Source organism: Balaenoptera acutorostrata, chromosome 6 (assembly GCF_949987535.1).
Source record: "Balaenoptera acutorostrata chromosome 6, mBalAcu1.1, whole genome shotgun sequence".
NCBI classification, from domain to species: Eukaryota; Metazoa; Chordata; class Mammalia; order Artiodactyla; family Balaenopteridae; genus Balaenoptera; species Balaenoptera acutorostrata.
Window position 1 is genome coordinate 71,676,862 of NC_080069.1, and position 17,621 is coordinate 71,694,482.

Genomic DNA, 17,621 nt, shown 5'->3' on the forward strand with positions numbered 1-17,621 from the left:
TTTACCTACTGCCTTGCACACGCCAGTGGCAAGATCCATTTGATAGCCACGACTACATTCACACTTGTAACCGCCTTTTAAGTTGATACAAATTTGACTGCAGATTCCCGGATTTTGGCATTCGTCAATATCTAGGAGGGAAATTAGAATTAGTCTTGCTGTTCCTAGATAACCTACGGAGATCTACTGACCTTTCCCATCACCCCCGGGTCTTGGGCTCTGTTCTTTGACTCACCTCCACAGGTTTTCCTATCTATCAGTTCAAACCCAGCTGCACAGTCACATTCGTAGCCTATAACTAGGTCTTTGCAGATATGGGAGCATCCGCCATTATTAACCAAGCATTCATTTACATCTGAAATCAAAAGGTAGTAGAGTATAACTCAACACTCAAATTGATATTTGTCCTATTAACATTTAAAATCCAGGCTGTTTGAGATAACTTATCTAGATGGTCTGGTCAAGCCCATGATTTTTCTAAGATCTAATAATCCGTCTTATAGATATGCATCTCAGCGTGTATTGGGGGAATAGTAAACCCAATCTCCTTGGCACGTTACCAGTTAGTTAAGCAGTATTTAGTCAAGTTTCTCTATTGCTGATTGGTTATCTTAAAGGGGGTGAAACTAGGAACTACTCTGTCACTACTTCTAAGTCATAAAATTTCACTTTTAAGCCCCACAATTGAACCTAGTTCATTAGTTTACCCAGGCATTAGGCAGGCTCCAAACCACATTAGCTCTGCCGGGTCTAATTAACCTTCCCGAATCTGTCCTCAAGCAACCCCTTCACTTACGACATTCTTTCAGGGGCTCATCACTCCAGTCCCTGCAGTCCTGCTCCTGGTTACACACTTTACTGACATCTATGCACTCCCCGCTTCTGCACTTGAATTTCCCAGGGCCCAAGCACTGATTGACTACAAAGAGAAACACAGAAGAGAGATTCCATTCGTGGGTCTGATCAGAGCAGTCCTTTGACTCACAACCCACAACTAGGGACCCTTACCATTTTTGCAGTTGACTTCATCAGAACCGTCGACACAGTCTCGGATGCCGTTACACTGCCTGCTGCCGTGGATGCAGCTACCATCCTCGCACTCAAACTGGTCAGGTTGGCAGGTTCGGGAAGCTACAGCGGGAGGGAACGGCAGGGGATGAGGCCAGCCAAAGCGTCCCTGGTTGATACGTGGGAGAGAACTGAACGTGCCATACTGATAGGAAAGCTACTTACGACAGTTGACCTCATCGCTGCCATCCTTGCAATCAGGATCCCCGTCACATCGCCACTTCTTGTGGATGCACTCGCCGGAGCCGCACTGGATCTCGCTGGCTGGGCACTTGGTGTGGATCACTGGCTGGCGGCCACACTGCTCGAGGGACTCATCTGACTGGTCCGAGCAGTCTGCGTCGTCATCGCACACCCAGCTGATGGGGATGCAGGAGGAGGTGCTGCACTGGAACTCGTGGGCCCCGCAGGTGGGTGGGGTGCAGTCAAGCTCGTCGCTGCCGTCGCTACAGTCATCCTGGCCATTGCACACGAAATTCCTGGAGATGCAGCGGCCGCTGGAGCAAGTGAACTCATCAGGGCTGCATGTTATGTTGCCTATGGAGAGAGAGGATGCCCCACTGAAAATGCATCCAGACCCGTCCTTTCAAGCATCTTGTCCCAAAATCTAACATGCAGATCATGGATCATGAATCCCAGCTTTCTTGCCTAACTTAAAAGCTAAAGTCAGATTATATCAATAGGCAGTTCCCAGAATACTAGGAAACAGTCTTACCATGTAAAAGATGCTAGGACATTTGAATAAGAACAGAAATGAAGGACTGAGAAAATAGTTGAAGACTAGAAATTAATTTGAGATGAGATGCATCTTAAAGGGACAGTGATTAATAACATAAACTGTCACAAGAGACTTCACTGGGGAAGGCAGACATGAGTTATCTTTAAATGGATATACTGCTCATCAGGCCAGGCCACATATCATGAGCTGAGATTATCATGCATCAGGTATATAAGCAAACATTCACTCATAATAAGCATTATGACACCATCACCAAAAAGTAGCCCCCGTGTATTATAACACCATACACGGTTCCTTCTCTTTTGGTCCTTCCAACAAGAATCAGGAATAACAGGTCTTCAATACTTTCAAGTTTTAGAAAGTCACTTCTGGGGCTAGAACCGCAATCTAGCAGCCAGGTGCACTAATAATGATAAGCTAGTCAGACTAGCCAGTTTGTACTTTGACTCAAATTCCTGCCAAATTAATTAAGGTCAAAAATTGGTGGTAATTGGGGTGGAGACCACGACTCTCTTGGGAAGCAAAGTCTGGATTTAAGAGGGAAACACATGGCAGTGCCACAGCTTACCAATCCGTAAAGCTCAGTTCTAGGATTAATGCCAAAACTCATTGGACTAGGTGCAGTGGTAATGACCTCAGGAGGTGACTTCTACGCGCAAGACTGGTGTTTCAACTACAAGTACCCTCAGCTCGCTGTACACTTATTGCATCAAGAGGCCTGTGCTTGTCAGTCTCAGGAGGCCCTATAAAAAGGGCGGTAGCTTGAAAGAACATTCAATGCAATGTTTGTTTAACCTAGAGATTTTCCCAGGGCCTCACCTTTAACATCGAGCATTTTATTACATATTTTCCAAGAGCAGAAACATGAAAGGCTAGGAAACAGAGTTAGCATTTACAGGCAGGAACTGTGATAGGAGACAAAGGTACCATCAGTTGGGTAGAGTTATCTTTGGGTATCTGCCAGCAAGATGTTAATTCCTACTTCTGTGCCAGTTTAACTTTTAGAAAGGTTAAAAGAAAAACTAGTTTGGGGGCTGAGAAATGCTTGTGTGAGACTCAAGTAGTTTATTCCACTAAGCAGATCCAATTTTCGACCTAGGGATGTGTTTGCTGCCCCTCGTCCCTTTCTAGCTTGATTGAGCCCAAGTGAGGAAGGCCCACGAGTTACTGCCCTGACTGAGACAAGAGTCCACACAATTGCAGCTTCACTGAGCTACTTCTACATGGAAGTGCCTTGGATGACTTACCTTCTTATTTCTATTTGCCTAGAAGAAACACCCAAGCAAGCCATGGTCAATTACCATGCGAACTTCTCTCAGAGTTTGAGGGCAGTTAGGAAGGACAACTAGTACAGCAGAGAGTGAAGTCATTAAAAGGCAAGTCAAGTCAACTGCACCTTCATGCCCACCCTTCTTTGAGCAAAAGGGTCTTTGGGATAAGCCACTCAACACTGATCTTCTTACCACAGTTTTCTTCATCTTCTCCACTGTCACAATCATTTTCACCATCACATCTCCAGGACACTGGGATACACTGAGTGGAACGGGCACCACAGCTGATTTCATTTATGCGGCATGTTCTCATATCTGTTGATGATATACAGTCTCAAAAGAGCCTCCAAACTCATGAGTGCAAAGCTGCTGCTCCTGTGCTGCCTGGAAGTGGTGACATCTGTAACTCAGTGGCCGGGCACACGGGTGAAATTCGACTTACTAGCTGAAGCCTGGGCAGATCCTTCGACAGCTCCATGGCTTGGGAGCCATGCCAACCTAGGCTACCTGGCAGTCCACCTGAGAGCCTTGACCGTGCTATTCCGTCAAGGTTCCGCGGTGTGCGCAGTCCTGGCTTTTGTTTTACTTGGCGTGGTTATGTTCACTGGCTGGCCTGCTCCTTGACCATTATTTATCTGTTGGGTATCAAGTGACAGACCCAGATACTGGCAACCTAATCCCAACTTCATTAAAAGCCAGATGGTCTATCACCTATGAAGTCTTCCTTTGCCTGGATTCCTTCACAGGCCTCCTTCACAACCTCCTTTCCACTGACATCTTGCAAAGTAGGGACACCCCCTAATTCTTGACTTTACGGGGTCATCCCCCACTAGGGGCTGAATCTTTATGGAACCCGTCTTCACCTATGGTAACTCACCTCCCTTGGCCAATGCTCATATAACTTCCCTTACTTCTTGCCTGGAAAACTGAAATTAACACACGTCTCTTCCTTTCTGCTTGATTCCGGACCTAAACTTTGTTCATGTTAGATTTCCACTTTTAGTGCTTTAACAGGTCTCTACTGCCTTAAAAGGAACACTGAGACTTTCTTCACCAGGACATGCAAATGATTCTAATTTAACTGTCCCAAATCATCTTCCTCTATGATCTCATAGACTTTTTCCTGAATATCAGCCTAAGGACACACACGTATGTGCATACCTATGAAGTTTCTCTTATTTAAGAACAAGCTGTAAGCTCCCTACTTTAATAACTTTACGTTACATGTTTCTTAAAAATTGCTCTATCATCCTATTTCTAGTCACCTTACCCCTTCCGTAATAGATTTTTTTTTCATAACATGAGATGCTGTGCATCTAAAAGCTTATACTTGGCCCACGGGGGGACCCTCACATCTTGACTTAGCTTCCAGGACCAGAGTACCATCCACTCAGAGTCATTATCATCAAACATTTGAAATCTATGCACCTAGTCAAGGAGTTCTTGAATCTTCTGGCTTCAGTCTTAAATGTTCAATAGTGAAGCTACCCAAGAGAACGTCAGTCTTGTTAGACTAGGAAGAACATTCTTTATGTTTTTAAAGATTGGCTGTTAATGATTTGACTGACCTTGGAGTCAACTGGCCTAACTTTAAGGGAGGCCAAGGAAAACTAACCAAGTTTTAGATTATACAATACTTAGAGCTATGAGACACGGAACAGCTTGGAAAAGTTCAAGTCCAAAGCAAGTCACACTCACGGCACTGCTCTGGGCTTTCATCAGAACCATCTTCACAGTCGGGATCCCCATCACACTGCCATCGGTTGGGAACACACTGGCCATTGTTGCACACAAAGTCAGACTCGGCACACGTCTTCTTCACTACGAAAGTTGATTTGCAGGGTTAAAGTTGAAGTCACTCACCCAAGAGCCCTACATTCCCACTGGGGATACAACTGCATTTTGATATGTTTTACTCTAAAAAATAAATCTGAGTCAGTTAGCACACAACTGCCAATATCCAGGAGAATCTTAGAAAAATCTTTTTTTTTTCCCCCCCTTTTTCCCCAGAGGAGGAAGGTGATCATTTGAGAGACTTAGAGGACACTGAGGTCAAGGGATCCCTTATAATGAACTTCTTGCCTGCTTGATAACGTTGAGATTCAGTAATAATTTTGTTCTTTTCATGCACTTCTTCCAAGTCATTCAAGTTTAACAGTCAAACGACTGGATCACAGTACAACTGTTCTAGCGGCATCTTGTAACAACACATGGGTTTAGTGCAGAGGCAGAAGACCCAGCTCCAGTACTGAATACTGTCACCCCTACAGGTCTATTGGGGCAGAGGTAAGAAATAAAGCTCAAACCTGAGTATAAGAGAGGTTGTATTTAGCATCCGAAGGGTGGGCTCACATCAACCAGCTAAAAGTCACTGAGCCTGCTATGGAAGCTGCCAGCACCCGTAACTGACTACTAGAGTTAAATAGCCTAAGACAAGGTATCAGTTCTGCTACTAATTCTTACTAGGGCAGCCTTTTCTCCTTAATTAGGGTGACCATGCAATTTGTTGTCCAAATTGACGCAATCTCAGTAGAAGGGGGACAGTGTTAATTTTCCCAGGAAGATAAGCATTGACCAGGACCGTGCTAAGCAAAGCAGGCAGCTTGGTCATCCTACCTGGGAGGAAGTCAGGGAGTCAGAAGAGTCTTGACAAGGAACCACATTGGGTATTCTAGGGTCATCCTTCTCAGATTATATTCTTCTTTGCCCGTGTGCCTATACTTTCTACTTGAATTTCCAGTTTAAAACATTCTTCTCTAACGAATATTCTGTAATGGGAAATCAGCTAAAAGCCAACAATTTGCTGAAAAGATGAAAGGGACCACCTCAAGTCAGGGGTTTAAGCCAGGTACAACACTCAGAGTTCAGAGTGTAGTAAACCAGAGAGCCGCTCTGGGTTAGCCTCAGATATTGTTAATGGGGAGACAGTGATTATAGTCAATTTCTAGAACTCAAGATGGGATGATCAATTATGATGATCTGAAAAGGATTCTTTATCTCCTAAAATTGTGTAGCCAAGGGAACATGAAAGGCCATATTACTTTTTAGATTCATACCTGCTTCTAAAATCACTGAAATACTCAAACACCAGTGTTAACAGTTTAAGTGATATCCAAGGCCCATCTTCTCCTGAGCATGCAGGAAGGTGCCAGAGGGTCTCAGAGTCAGTAATTGTAATTCACCCTGTGATACTCTTCAGAAGTTGCAAAAGAGAGAGTAGGGAATGGTTGTAAAGAGACCTCATGAATTTAAGAAGTATAAGATGTTACAGGGATAGAAAAGACTCGTTATACTGCAAAGTGAACAAGATACACAGGGTCAGCTGAATGGCTAGGGTTCCTCTCTCTCCATTCTGAGCACAGACTGGGAGGGTAAAGACAGGCTGTTTGAACTGGGCCTTGAGAGATGGATAGAAATTTAGACGTGCCACAGGGGAAGAGAACTACCAGTTCCATTCTTGGGGTATCCGAGTTACTGATGTATCAGTTCAGCCTAACACTTGTAGAAGAATGAGTTGCTAGGAGTGATAGAACATGGCTTGCAGAATCCAAGCTGAAGTTGACTAAATATGCTAGTTGACATGCTTGAAAGAAAAGGCCCTGCTGAAATTGTAACCAAGTTCAACATCAAGAGGTTGGATGGGAAAAATAGGAATTGGCTTTGGAAGTTTTAAGTAATTGTGTAGCTTTTCCCTTCCATGGAGGAACATCTTAAAATAAGCATTCGGAACTTCCACGAGCAAAGCTCCCACTTTCCTTCTCTACCTTCATATCTGAGAGGCAGAGACGAATTCTGGCCAAGAATATATTTACTTTTTCCCACTTTGCATGATCTTGATTGTAGGTACGTCTACCTCCTTACCTCTTCCAAACCTTCCTGTTACGTAGCTAGAATTGATTTATGCAGAGACCATTTTAGGAAAAGCCAGCGATGACCCCTACAATGACTCAGGTTAGTTTCTACTGAGGTAGTCAAATGGTAAAGTAAGACTTCACACCATGGAGAGAATAATTACTCTTAAAAAAAAAAAAAAAAGCGTTTTGCCAAATGTAGTTTAGCACAGAAGAAGAATGGCTACTTACACCAAGAGAACAGTGGACAAGAGTGAGGTCCTTTAGTGAGAAAATTAGGGAGAGAATTATATCACCCAGGTAACCCAGAAAGAGCACAGAACTCAATAATATCTTGTAGAATAGATTAAAATCTTAGTGTTAGAATGCAAATGATATAAATGTGTCACATTGGAGAACTATTCTTGGTCCTGAGACTGGAGATAAGCTTCTTTTCTGATATTGCAGCATGGGTTTACTCTGCTTCCAAATGAGCTGCTAATTTACATATTGGCATGCAGACATCCATGATACTGCTCTGAGAGCTCAAGCACAGGACTGTCTGCCAGTATGTTTATACTATAGCATTTTAGTAATGATGCATGAAGAAGTAGGTAAGGGCATAACAAGATGGCAGTTGATGAAATCTACATTTAGCTTCTATTTTTCTTCTGGATTTTTAGTTTGTAAAGTGGACATCTTTATGTAACGTCTTTTAAAAGGCAAATGACAATGTTATCACCGACAAGAGTTTTACAACACAGAACAAAGGGATCATAAAGCAAACTTCAGCATGTATTCAAGGTACCTAAATGCCATCTTGACAGGTAGTTCTCAGCTGTCCTGGCTTAATGAGAGGTTACATAGGTTGCAAAAACAGGCATTTCTCATAATGATCTTTTAATAGATGCTAATCGATGGGTATGATGGCGTATCCCTATTTTCTTGGGGGAGAGAATGTCTTCCATCTTGCCTAGTGCTTTAAAATCAGCATCTCTGTAGACAGGGAATTAAAAAAAGAATCCTTATCTGATCTTTGATCTGGGCTGGCTTATAGTTTCTATACCAGGAGTAAATTAATTCCTGAAACTGCAGGGGATTTCCTACCGTCCACGGCTTGCTTTTTGGGGATCGGAACCATTTGAGAATTAAAAACAGAAAGTCTGTTCTAAGCAATCTTCTGTCTGTCTCTCTTCCTGGTCCTCCCCTTCCTTCCTCTAGCTTCCTATACCAAAATTTTGTCTGATCTAAGATCAACCGGGTCTATCATTTGAAAGGAACTCCACTGTATCTTCAAAATTCCATACTCAAGTCACTAACTTCACATCAAACACTCAATCATATCCCTCCAGACCAGGAAGTATAGAATCTTTGGACTCGAGTTCAAAGCAATTCTTAGGAGTGGATTCTATTTTTCAGAGTCTTGATACATTTGTAGAAACTAAGATATAACATCATCATCTGTCAATACAATGCATAAGTCCTAGTGGGGTGGCAGGTGCGACTGTCCAGCTCTTTACTCACCACAGTTCTTTTCGTCACTGCCATCAGCACAGTCTTCGTCCCCGTCGCATTTCCACAGCAGCGTAATACAGCGGCCATTTGTGCACTGGAATTGGGAGGGTTCACATTTGGCTTTTCTTCCTAAAATCAGGAGGGAACACTTAGCTAAGCTGGGACACAAGGATGATAAGTTAGAGATGCCAGTTACCTGAAACCCATGGATAGGAGTCCTCTTGGAGGGACAGCTGCAGACTCAGAGGCTATAACACTGTAGGGGCCAGAGCTGGATGGGCCTTGGGGCAGTGACTGACAGTAACTGAGTTCTTAGCTGGGCACACACCCTCTGGATAAGACTATAGATTCCCAGCCTCTCTTGCAGGAGGCATAGCCATGGGACTAAGTTCCGGCTAATGGGATGGAAGCAGAAATGGTATATACAACTTCTGGGAAATATCCTCAAAGGCACAGGGGATCCAGTTTCCTTAATTTTATTCCTTTCTGGTTCCTGAAAACTAGGCATGGTGGCTGGAATGGTAATCTTGGGTCAATGGAGCCAGACCGAGATAGAAGGAATGTAGATTGCCCAGAGACTGCAGGTGGCAGGGCAGGGGATTCACCTGTGGACTCATTTCTCCCATTCATTTAACTCAATTGTGTCGTTATGATCATGCCACCAAATCCTAATCCTTTAATGGCATTTCTTGTCCACATTCTATACTGTTACTCATCAATGATGTTTCTATTACGAGCAAAGTAAAGGATATTTAGAAAAGGCGAGAGGTTTAATACATGGTTCCTTGTCTCAGAATTTGAGGTCTAATTGGAAAAAGACATGTTTACAAAATGACTCTAAGATAAGATAAAAAGCACGAAGAAGGTATGGTTAAGAGGTGAAGGGAGATCATTTTTTTAATTTAATTTTTATTTTATATTATAGTTGAGTTACAATGTGCTAGTTTCAGGTGTACAGCAAAGTGATTCAGCTATACATATATATATATATCTCCATTCTTTTTCAGATTCTTTTCCCGATTCTTTTCCCACATAGGTTATTACAGAATATTGAGTAGAGTTCCCTGTGCTATACAGTGGGTCCTTGTTGATTATCTATTTTATACCTAGTAGTGTGTATATGTTAATCCCAAACTCCTAATTTATCCCTCACCCGCTGCACCTTTCCCCTTTGGTAACCATAAGTTTATTTTTGAAGTCTGTGAATCTGTTTCTGTTTTGTAAATAAGTTCATTTGTATCATTTTTTTAGATTCTACATATAAGTGACATCATATGATATTTGTCTTTCTCTGTCTGGCTTACTTCACTTAGTATGATAATCTCTAGGTCCATCCATGTTGCTGCAAATGGCATTATTTCATTCATTTTATGGCAGAATAATATTCCATTGTATATTTGTACCACATCTTTTTTACTTTTTATTTATTTATTTATTTTTGGCTGTGTTGGGTCTTCGTTTCTGTGCAAGGGCTTTCTCTAGTTGCGGCGAGCGGGGGCCACTCTTCATCGCGGTGCGCGGGCCTCTCACCGTCGCGGCCTCTCTTGTTGTGGAGCACAAGCTCCAGACGCGCAGGCTCAGTAGTTGTGGCTCACGGGCCTAGCTGCTCCACGGCATGTGGGATCCTCCCAGACCAGGGCTCGAACCCGTGTCCCCTGCATTGGCAGGCAGATTCTCAACCACTGCGTCACCAGGGAAGCCCCCACATCTTTCTTATCCATTCCTCTGTCGATGGACATTTAGGTTGCCTCCGTGTCCTGGCTATTGTAAACAGTGCTGCAATGAACATTGGGGTGCATGTGTCTTTTTGAATTATGGTTTTCTCTGGTATGTGCCCAGGAGTGGGATTGCTGGATCATACGGTAGATCTATTTTTAGTTTTTTTAAGGAATCGCCATACTGTTCTCCATAGTGGCTATACCAATTTACATTCCCACCAACAGTGTAGGAGGGTTTCCTTTTCTCCACACCCAAAGGGAGATCATTTTGAACTTAGTGATGTGAGAGAAGCAAAGCAAGGTGGGAGCCACAGACCTGGATTCTATTTTTCTGAAACTCAGTTTTCCTATGCTCAATGTATGAATATAATTCACATAATGGCATGAATGAATACTTGGAAGTAGGGCACTTAGTTGTTTTTGCTTGGAATGGGACAGCTGACATTCAGGTGTTTCCTATCATTAGCAGGTCTATCCTTCTGGAGGATGTAATTTCTTCGAGATAAAAGGCAAAGATCTGGTTGCTTACAGCAAATACACCGCAAATATTCGAGAAAACCAGTGGAGCCATATAGTTCATGCAGATTCCTTAGGGAGGTCTTCCCAGCGGAAAGCCTTGCGACTTCCTGTACCTTTCAGCATCTGCAGCTGTGGCGTGTGGGCATAAGAACAGATGCTACAGTGACAAGCACAGACTGGAACTCTTGTGTCATGTACACAATGCTCTAGTTGGCATCCCTACTATCAGCTGCTCCCTACTGTCTGGGAGCATGCTATACTTTGTGGCTAATTCCCAGGGAGATGAAAATTTGGTCCTAGTTTACCATATGGGTGTGTGGTTACTTAGGTACTAAATGTACGCGTTTAAAAACTATGTGTACCACTCTGCCCGCAAGAGTGTAGTTAAGCTAGGACCCAGATACAAAGCAGGATGAATCAGTGGCACTTCCTATCTGCAGTTCATTTTTTATTTTATTTTATTTTTTAATAATTATTATTAGTTTTTTGGCCACACCACGTGGCTTGCAGGATCTTAGTTCCCCGACCAGGGATTGAACCCAGGCTCCAGCAGTGAAAGTGCTGAGTCCTAACCATTGGACCACCAGGAAAATCCACCCCTCCCCCAACCCCCGGCATTTTTAAAAATTTACCATGTTAACCATTTTTATTTATTTATTTATTTGGTCGTGCTGCGTGCCTTGAGGGATGTTCCCCAACCAGGGATTGAACCCGGGCCATGGCAGTGAAAGCCTGGAATCCTAACCACTAGGCCACCAGGGAACTCCTCTTCCTACCTGTATTTCATACTATTCATTCAATCCACAATATTTTATTGGGCACAAGAAGGGGGAACAAGGAGAAGGGTAGAGGCCGTCAGGAAGCATCGCACGCTAGTTTTTATACCGCGAAACCAAGTATGAAGTACCTGCCTGCCTCTCACCGTCCCCCTTTTATCACTGGAGTCTCGATACAGTCTTAATATTCTCAATGCTGAGGTTATCTGTTCCAGGGCCCACTGGCTGTAGTTCTTTATCCCCACGGCCTCTGACTGTTGTGGGAGTGGTAAGAATCTACTTAGAGTACTTTACTTGAAAAGTAAAAAAAGAACAATTTATAGTCAGAGAACAGAAATATACATATACTTGGAAAGAAAAGTCAGGTTGCAACTAGAATACCTTTTGAAAAGGTGTTAGTTACCAAAGCTTTTAGTTGTTTGGTCAAAATGAGACAAAAACATCGATGTTGATATCTATGCTGTCAAAAAGGTAACCATATAATCCGACTTGGACAGGGACTTAAAAGTAGGCGTCAGATGATGGTTTTCCATCTTGGGGTTAGGTAGCTGGCAGATCTCTTTAAAAATGAGCCTTGATTGTAACTACAGATTTTATAGACACTCAAGCTGGCCTGGGATTAAATATGGGCGCACAATAGCCTAAGGCTGGTGTTTAGTCCACTGTCACCTTAAGGAGGCTCTCTGAATGTAACTGTAATATACAGGCAATCAACAGCAATAAATGCTGGGTTAAAATCCCAGCAATGCTGCTTTAAGTGTCGCTGTTGAGCGGGCTCAGGACAGACACAGGCATTTTCTTAGTGTTTATTCCAATATCTCAAGACAAAAAGGAGTTTAATTTCTACCTCTTATCTCAGACGTTTCCCCTTCACCCAAGCTTCTGCCCGACGGTCATAAAGCTGTGTTTTACCATGACACACACGGCTCTCCATTAAGAAAGAACAATGGCGTTAGGAATGGAGTACGCTACTAACCTACCATCCCTGCTTCTTTAAAAGAGGAGAGGGGTGGGAGTGGGGGTGGGTGAAGCTAGCTGGCTTTATAAAGGGCTCTTTCTTTAAAGAGAAGAGATGTCCTAAGCTCTATGGCCGTGCGTCGGTTTCTTAAGTTTCCTAAGCACCTTGTTCTGAAAGATTGCTCCTGGGTAGAAAGGACTCCCTAGTTCTGTTTAATTCCCTGCATCGTGCAGAGCGGGGAGAGCTCAGACACCTGATTGCAGCGTGGTGGGTTTTCTGCCCAAGTTTCAGGAAGATTCTCCCTTTACACCTGTGGTGCCTACCTGGGAATGCTGCCGTACAGAGCTCCAAAAGAATCGAAAACACCAAACGAGTTAAGCTTTGGGTTTGCAAAGCTTTGGGGGATTACAGGATTGTGGGCCTGTAGTCTATTTCCATCCATGACAGTTAAGTCTCAAGTTCAGCATTATACTTTCATAAAGGGAACAGGGTGAGCTTGAAATTATCGACACCCAAGGTCCTTTCAATGCTTAGGCTAAGCTAAAGCCAATGATGCCTCAAAAAATAAATTACAAGTAGAAGCGCTCGGCATCCTACAACCCAGGGTCTATCTGCTCAGAAAGGTGAAAAGTCGGAGTAAATGTGATTTTTAGCGGGTTCCTCAAAGTCACGGGGTTCACAGGAATGCCTTGGCAGCATCGGGGTGGCTGCAGTCAGGGGAAAGGCTATGACAGCAGGGAACCTGGGCATTCTGCCTCTGTTTCAACCAGTATTTCTTTTCAACGTTGGAGTTTTGTGTAAGAATTTGAAAAGGGTTCCATAACTTTAAGAAATCAAACGGTTGGACTAGATCTGGGTTTCCTTTCAGCTCTAATACTTAGGATGAATATCCCTACCCCTTTGGGCCAGGGGGTTGGAAGTCACTTGTACCTAGTCGTCTACACGGTTGTTTACACTTGTAACGAATGACTGAATGCCCAGAAGAGTTGAAGATTTCCTCACTAATTCTGCGCTTACACAGTTGATATCAGACTCTGCAAACTTACTTCAAGGCGCCCATGTCCCAGGAGCCTTGCTTACCTAAATAGTTAACGTTGCTACCCAGACATGTTGGCAGTTCACTGGCTCCAAGCAACTCAGGGGTTTTAATGCATTTAGAAGTCAGCCTGCCGTTGTTGTCTAATTGTCCCTGCAAGGGTTAACATGGAAGAACAGTACGTAAGCTTCGGTAAAAAAACAAAACAAAACTGCATAGACCTTAACAGTAAATACCAAGCCTTCCAAGTGGGCTACGAAGTTCCCCGTAGGGCTCCGAGTGGCACCTTTGCAGGAGTGCTCCAAAAGGGATGCCCACAGTAAGGAGATGTTTCTGCGTGTCAGGCTCAGACTTGAACTTCAACCTGCACAGAGGGGCTGCGGCTGCCACACTGCTGGGACGAGCAAGGCCAAGTGTTCTCATCTCCCACAGCCCTCCCATTTGCTTGAGTGTACGGGTGTTATCATCTCCTGGAATTTTTCGTCAGTCCATTTGTTTTGGCACTTCTGGGGCTGCCAAGGGCATTTATTTTTAGTCCAGCTCGCTCCTACTGCTTACCACTTGAACGCCAATCTTTCTATTCATAGGCTAAAACTCCTTTTAGGACAAGCAGCTTTTCAAGTCTGCAAAGAAGTTTTCCTACAAGGGAAGAAGGTTAGTAAGAGGAACTGAGGATGAGAGACTGAGCTGTGTTCTGGCCTTACTGTCAGCCTCTGAAGCCTTGTGAGAACCAGGCGGGGGGCCAGCTAAATGCTGTGAAATACTTGGGTTAATCCTTCTGATTCACTCAATCCTATAGTTCAATTGTCAGTTTTCCCATTTACATCAGATTGAGATGATCTTGAGAATCATGGATAAATAACTTAATTTTTATTGTTAGCCAAACACTGTTCTAAGACCTCAGTCTCTTAATTGATTTAATTCTCAATCCTACACAGTCAGCGCTACTGTTCCCCTTTTACATATCAGGAAACCTGTTTGGGGAAGAGAGGACAGTACTTGCCCAAGATCACCTTGGGCAGAACTAGAATTTGAACTCAGGCAGTCTGGCTCCAGATACCATGTGATTGAGCACGCATACCAACTATAGCACCTGACTCAGGACCACTTCCTTCCAGAATATTCTGCTGACTTGTGATATGGGTAGTAGTGTCAGTTTAAATTAATCCAGAATTAGGTACTATCACTTATCAGGAAGTCACTATCCTAACACAGCCTTATTGTTGAGATAGAGCCCACCCTCCCGTCCCCATTTTGATTTTTAAAAAATGCTGCCTCAGTATCCTTAGCAGGTCTTTTCCTAGAAGGACTACAGTGCTTGGTTTTCTTGTATAGAAAGAGCTAAGGCCCTCCTGATATATTTGGGAAGTTATTAGTTTTGTGGATGGTAAAAGTCAGTGGTTCTCAAGATCAAGTTTGTTATCAGGAGCCCCTGAAGGACTTATTAAAACACAGTGCTGCCCCCTCACCAGAGATTCTGACTTTGTAGGTCTAGCATGGGGCCCAAGTTTGCATTTCCATTGACTTCCCGGAGGCTGTTGACCCTGCTGGTCCCTGACCACACTTTGAAACCACTGCGGGAAGGTTAGGAGGCTGAGATTCTACCCACAGTGCAGGTGACTACTTCATTCTCAGGGTTGGACTCTATAGTAGTCACCCCATAAGTCCTTGTGTGCGTCGCTGGATGGACATAGGTGACAACTGCCAATCTAACAACGGAGATTATGATGACGACCTTTGTGCCATTACGTAAAATCTACTTGGATATCTTAATAGGCATACACGGTAAAGAGGTTCTTCTAAAATCTGTCTTCCCATCCCCATGTGCCTGATCTTTTTTTAAAAATAATTTTATTTATTTATTTATTTATTTTATGGCTGTGTTGGGTCTTCGTTTCTGTGCGAGGGCTTTCTCTAGTTGCGGCGAGCGGGGGCCACTCTTCATTGCGGTGCGCAGGCCTCTCACTATCGTGGCCTCTCTTGTTGCGGAGCACAGGCTCCAGACGCGCAGGCTCAGTAGGTGTGGCTCACGGGCCTAGTTGCCCCGTGGCTTGTGGGATCTTCCCAGACCAGGGCTCGAACCCGTGTCCCCTGCATTGGCAGGCAGATTCTCAACCACTGCGCCACCAGGGAAGCCCCACCTGACCTTTGACTGACCCACCACTTACTCTAAATCAGTAGTCCAACAGTGAGCCCAGATTCTTCTCCCCCGACATTTTGCCATCAAGTCCTGGGCATGTCCAAGCACTCATCTCTCACTTGATCTAAATTTGTCTCTTGTTCCTCTGCCTCCAGGCTGCCATGTTCTCTATCCACATCAAGATGGTGAATCAGGCAGCCAAGAATGGCCCAGAGTGCCAGGGATGGGATCACTTGCAGGCTTCTCACGGGCTCTAGGATTGTCTAGTTTCCTACCCATTTCCCCTGGCTTCTCCCTATCGCTTACCACTCGTTCAAATGTCATCCTTGAACGAGGCCCTCAGTTGCTTTCTTGACCAATTAGGTGTGGTCTGACTGCTTTCTCACTGTCTCCTGTGCCTGTCACATAGCTGTCACATACTGCGATGTGCTCACCTACCTGCTTCCATCTCTACAAACGGAGATCCCCTATGGCAGGGCCTGGAATGTGTCTTTGTAAGTTGGGACCAGGTGCCTGACATTTAAAAATTTTTTTAGGCACTAGCGAGTATTCCCCAATGCATCCGTTGATTTGTTAGTTCGCTAATAAAGTTGGTCTGAACTACAGATTTTTTCCCCAAAGCATTCTTCCCAGGTTTTCTGAACTTGAAACCAAGTATGAGCAGTTGTTTCACTAGTTAGCATACTTTGAAAGACTCTTAGGTTACAAAGGGCACAGTTCCCAATGCCTACGAGGGTACTTTCACCTCATCTTCAGAAACTTTATCAGTTAAAAACAGAGCACTTTCCTGCACTTATATATCAGAATGAGTGTGTCAGTGTGGGTACGTTAGCCTCGTTTCCACGTGAGGAGAGAGGTTCCGGCACGCAGGGAAAGTTAGCAGTGGCTCACTGGTAAAGTTAGAAATTTCAGGGCTTTTACCTCTGACAGATTTTAGCGCTCTTTGGTAATGTTCGCAGCCATCCATTGTTGACTGAGTGCTATCACCTTTGTAGGATCGTCTGCAGAGATGGAATAGTTCCTGGCTTTGTCACATGAGAGTCTAAGTTCTCTGTGATTTTTGAGAAACCTTCATAAGCTCTAACCCACGTGGCGTGTGGGACCTCCAGCAATCTTCAGCTGCTACCTGCCTCTTTTATGATTAAGTCTTGACCACTGTGTCTGCTCGCTCCCATCCAGAGCTTCTATTCCAGGCTGTCTTTGGATCACTGATTTCCTGGTTTGACTTCCCCACTACACTAAATGCCATGAAGGAAGAGCCCAACTTCTTGGTCACTGTGTCGCCTATGCCTGGTGCTAAATGGCATGTGGTGGGCACTCAGTAAATGGAAGTCAAGTGGTTTTGAGCAGAGGTACAAAGGAGGCTGGCATCAAACTACCACCTACTTAGGGAACCTACAGATCAGTTAGTAGCTCAGACCTCGGGAAGGTATCTTAAGAAAACTAAAGATTAGAGACAGTCTATAAAAGAACCTTATTTACTCATAGTATCTGGGGGAAGAATTATGTTATAACACACGAAGTAACTTGCAAATGTTGTCTATCACCATGGGTTTTATCGCCTCCCTTGTTTGGCAAATTACAAGCCCGACCTGATAGCCCACCCCTCCCCCTCCCACAACCACGTCTAGACACATAAAGGCAACTAGGCAGCAGAGCCAACTTGGATGACCCAGGTCGGGGGCAAGGTCGACCACTCTAGCCAGTGGTCCTATCTTATAGTTTCTGCCGCCAAAGTTCTCTCTAAAATACAGGGCCATGAATGCCCTTTCCCTGCTCCGCCCACCCATGCAGCATCTTTAAAATACAAAGTGGGCAAAGGATCTCTAAGGAGATATTAAGCCACTTCTAGCAGAATCGCTGTATTTATTCTCACAGCACCTGGCAGGCATTCCCTTGTTAATTTAGAGCCCCCACAGAGCCATCAGGCCCAAACTTTTCTAGGCAACTTCACATGAAGGGAACCGTGTGCTAAATTTAAGGTTATCACCTGCCATCTCATTCAGTCCCTGCACTGCATCTAGTGTCTCTAACTAGGCAGTGTTAACAAT

The 17,621-nt window shown here is 44.1% G+C and overlaps 1 protein-coding gene across 5 annotated transcripts in view; it reads right to left on the bottom strand.

The window, feature by feature from the left end:
* Positions 1-17,621, bottom strand: part of VLDLR (very low density lipoprotein receptor) — a 31,825-nt gene that overhangs the window by 9,836 nt on the left and 4,368 nt on the right. For 4 of the 5 annotated variants that reach the window (XM_057547658.1, XM_057547660.1, XM_057547657.1 and 1 more), the window contains 8 exons: positions 8,433-8,552; positions 4,777-4,899; positions 3,271-3,393; positions 1,234-1,605; positions 1,009-1,131; positions 797-919; positions 236-355; positions 6-131 (listed from right to left, as the gene is read on the bottom strand). In XM_057547658.1, coding sequence (XP_057403641.1) covers positions 6-131; positions 236-355; positions 797-919; positions 1,009-1,131; positions 1,234-1,605; positions 3,271-3,393; positions 4,777-4,899; positions 8,433-8,552 — 1,230 coding nt within the window. The remainder of the gene's footprint in view (positions 1-5; positions 132-235; positions 356-796; positions 920-1,008; positions 1,132-1,233; positions 1,606-3,270; positions 3,394-4,776; positions 4,900-8,432; positions 8,553-17,621) is intronic. The other variant, XM_057547661.1, reaches the window with a different exon arrangement.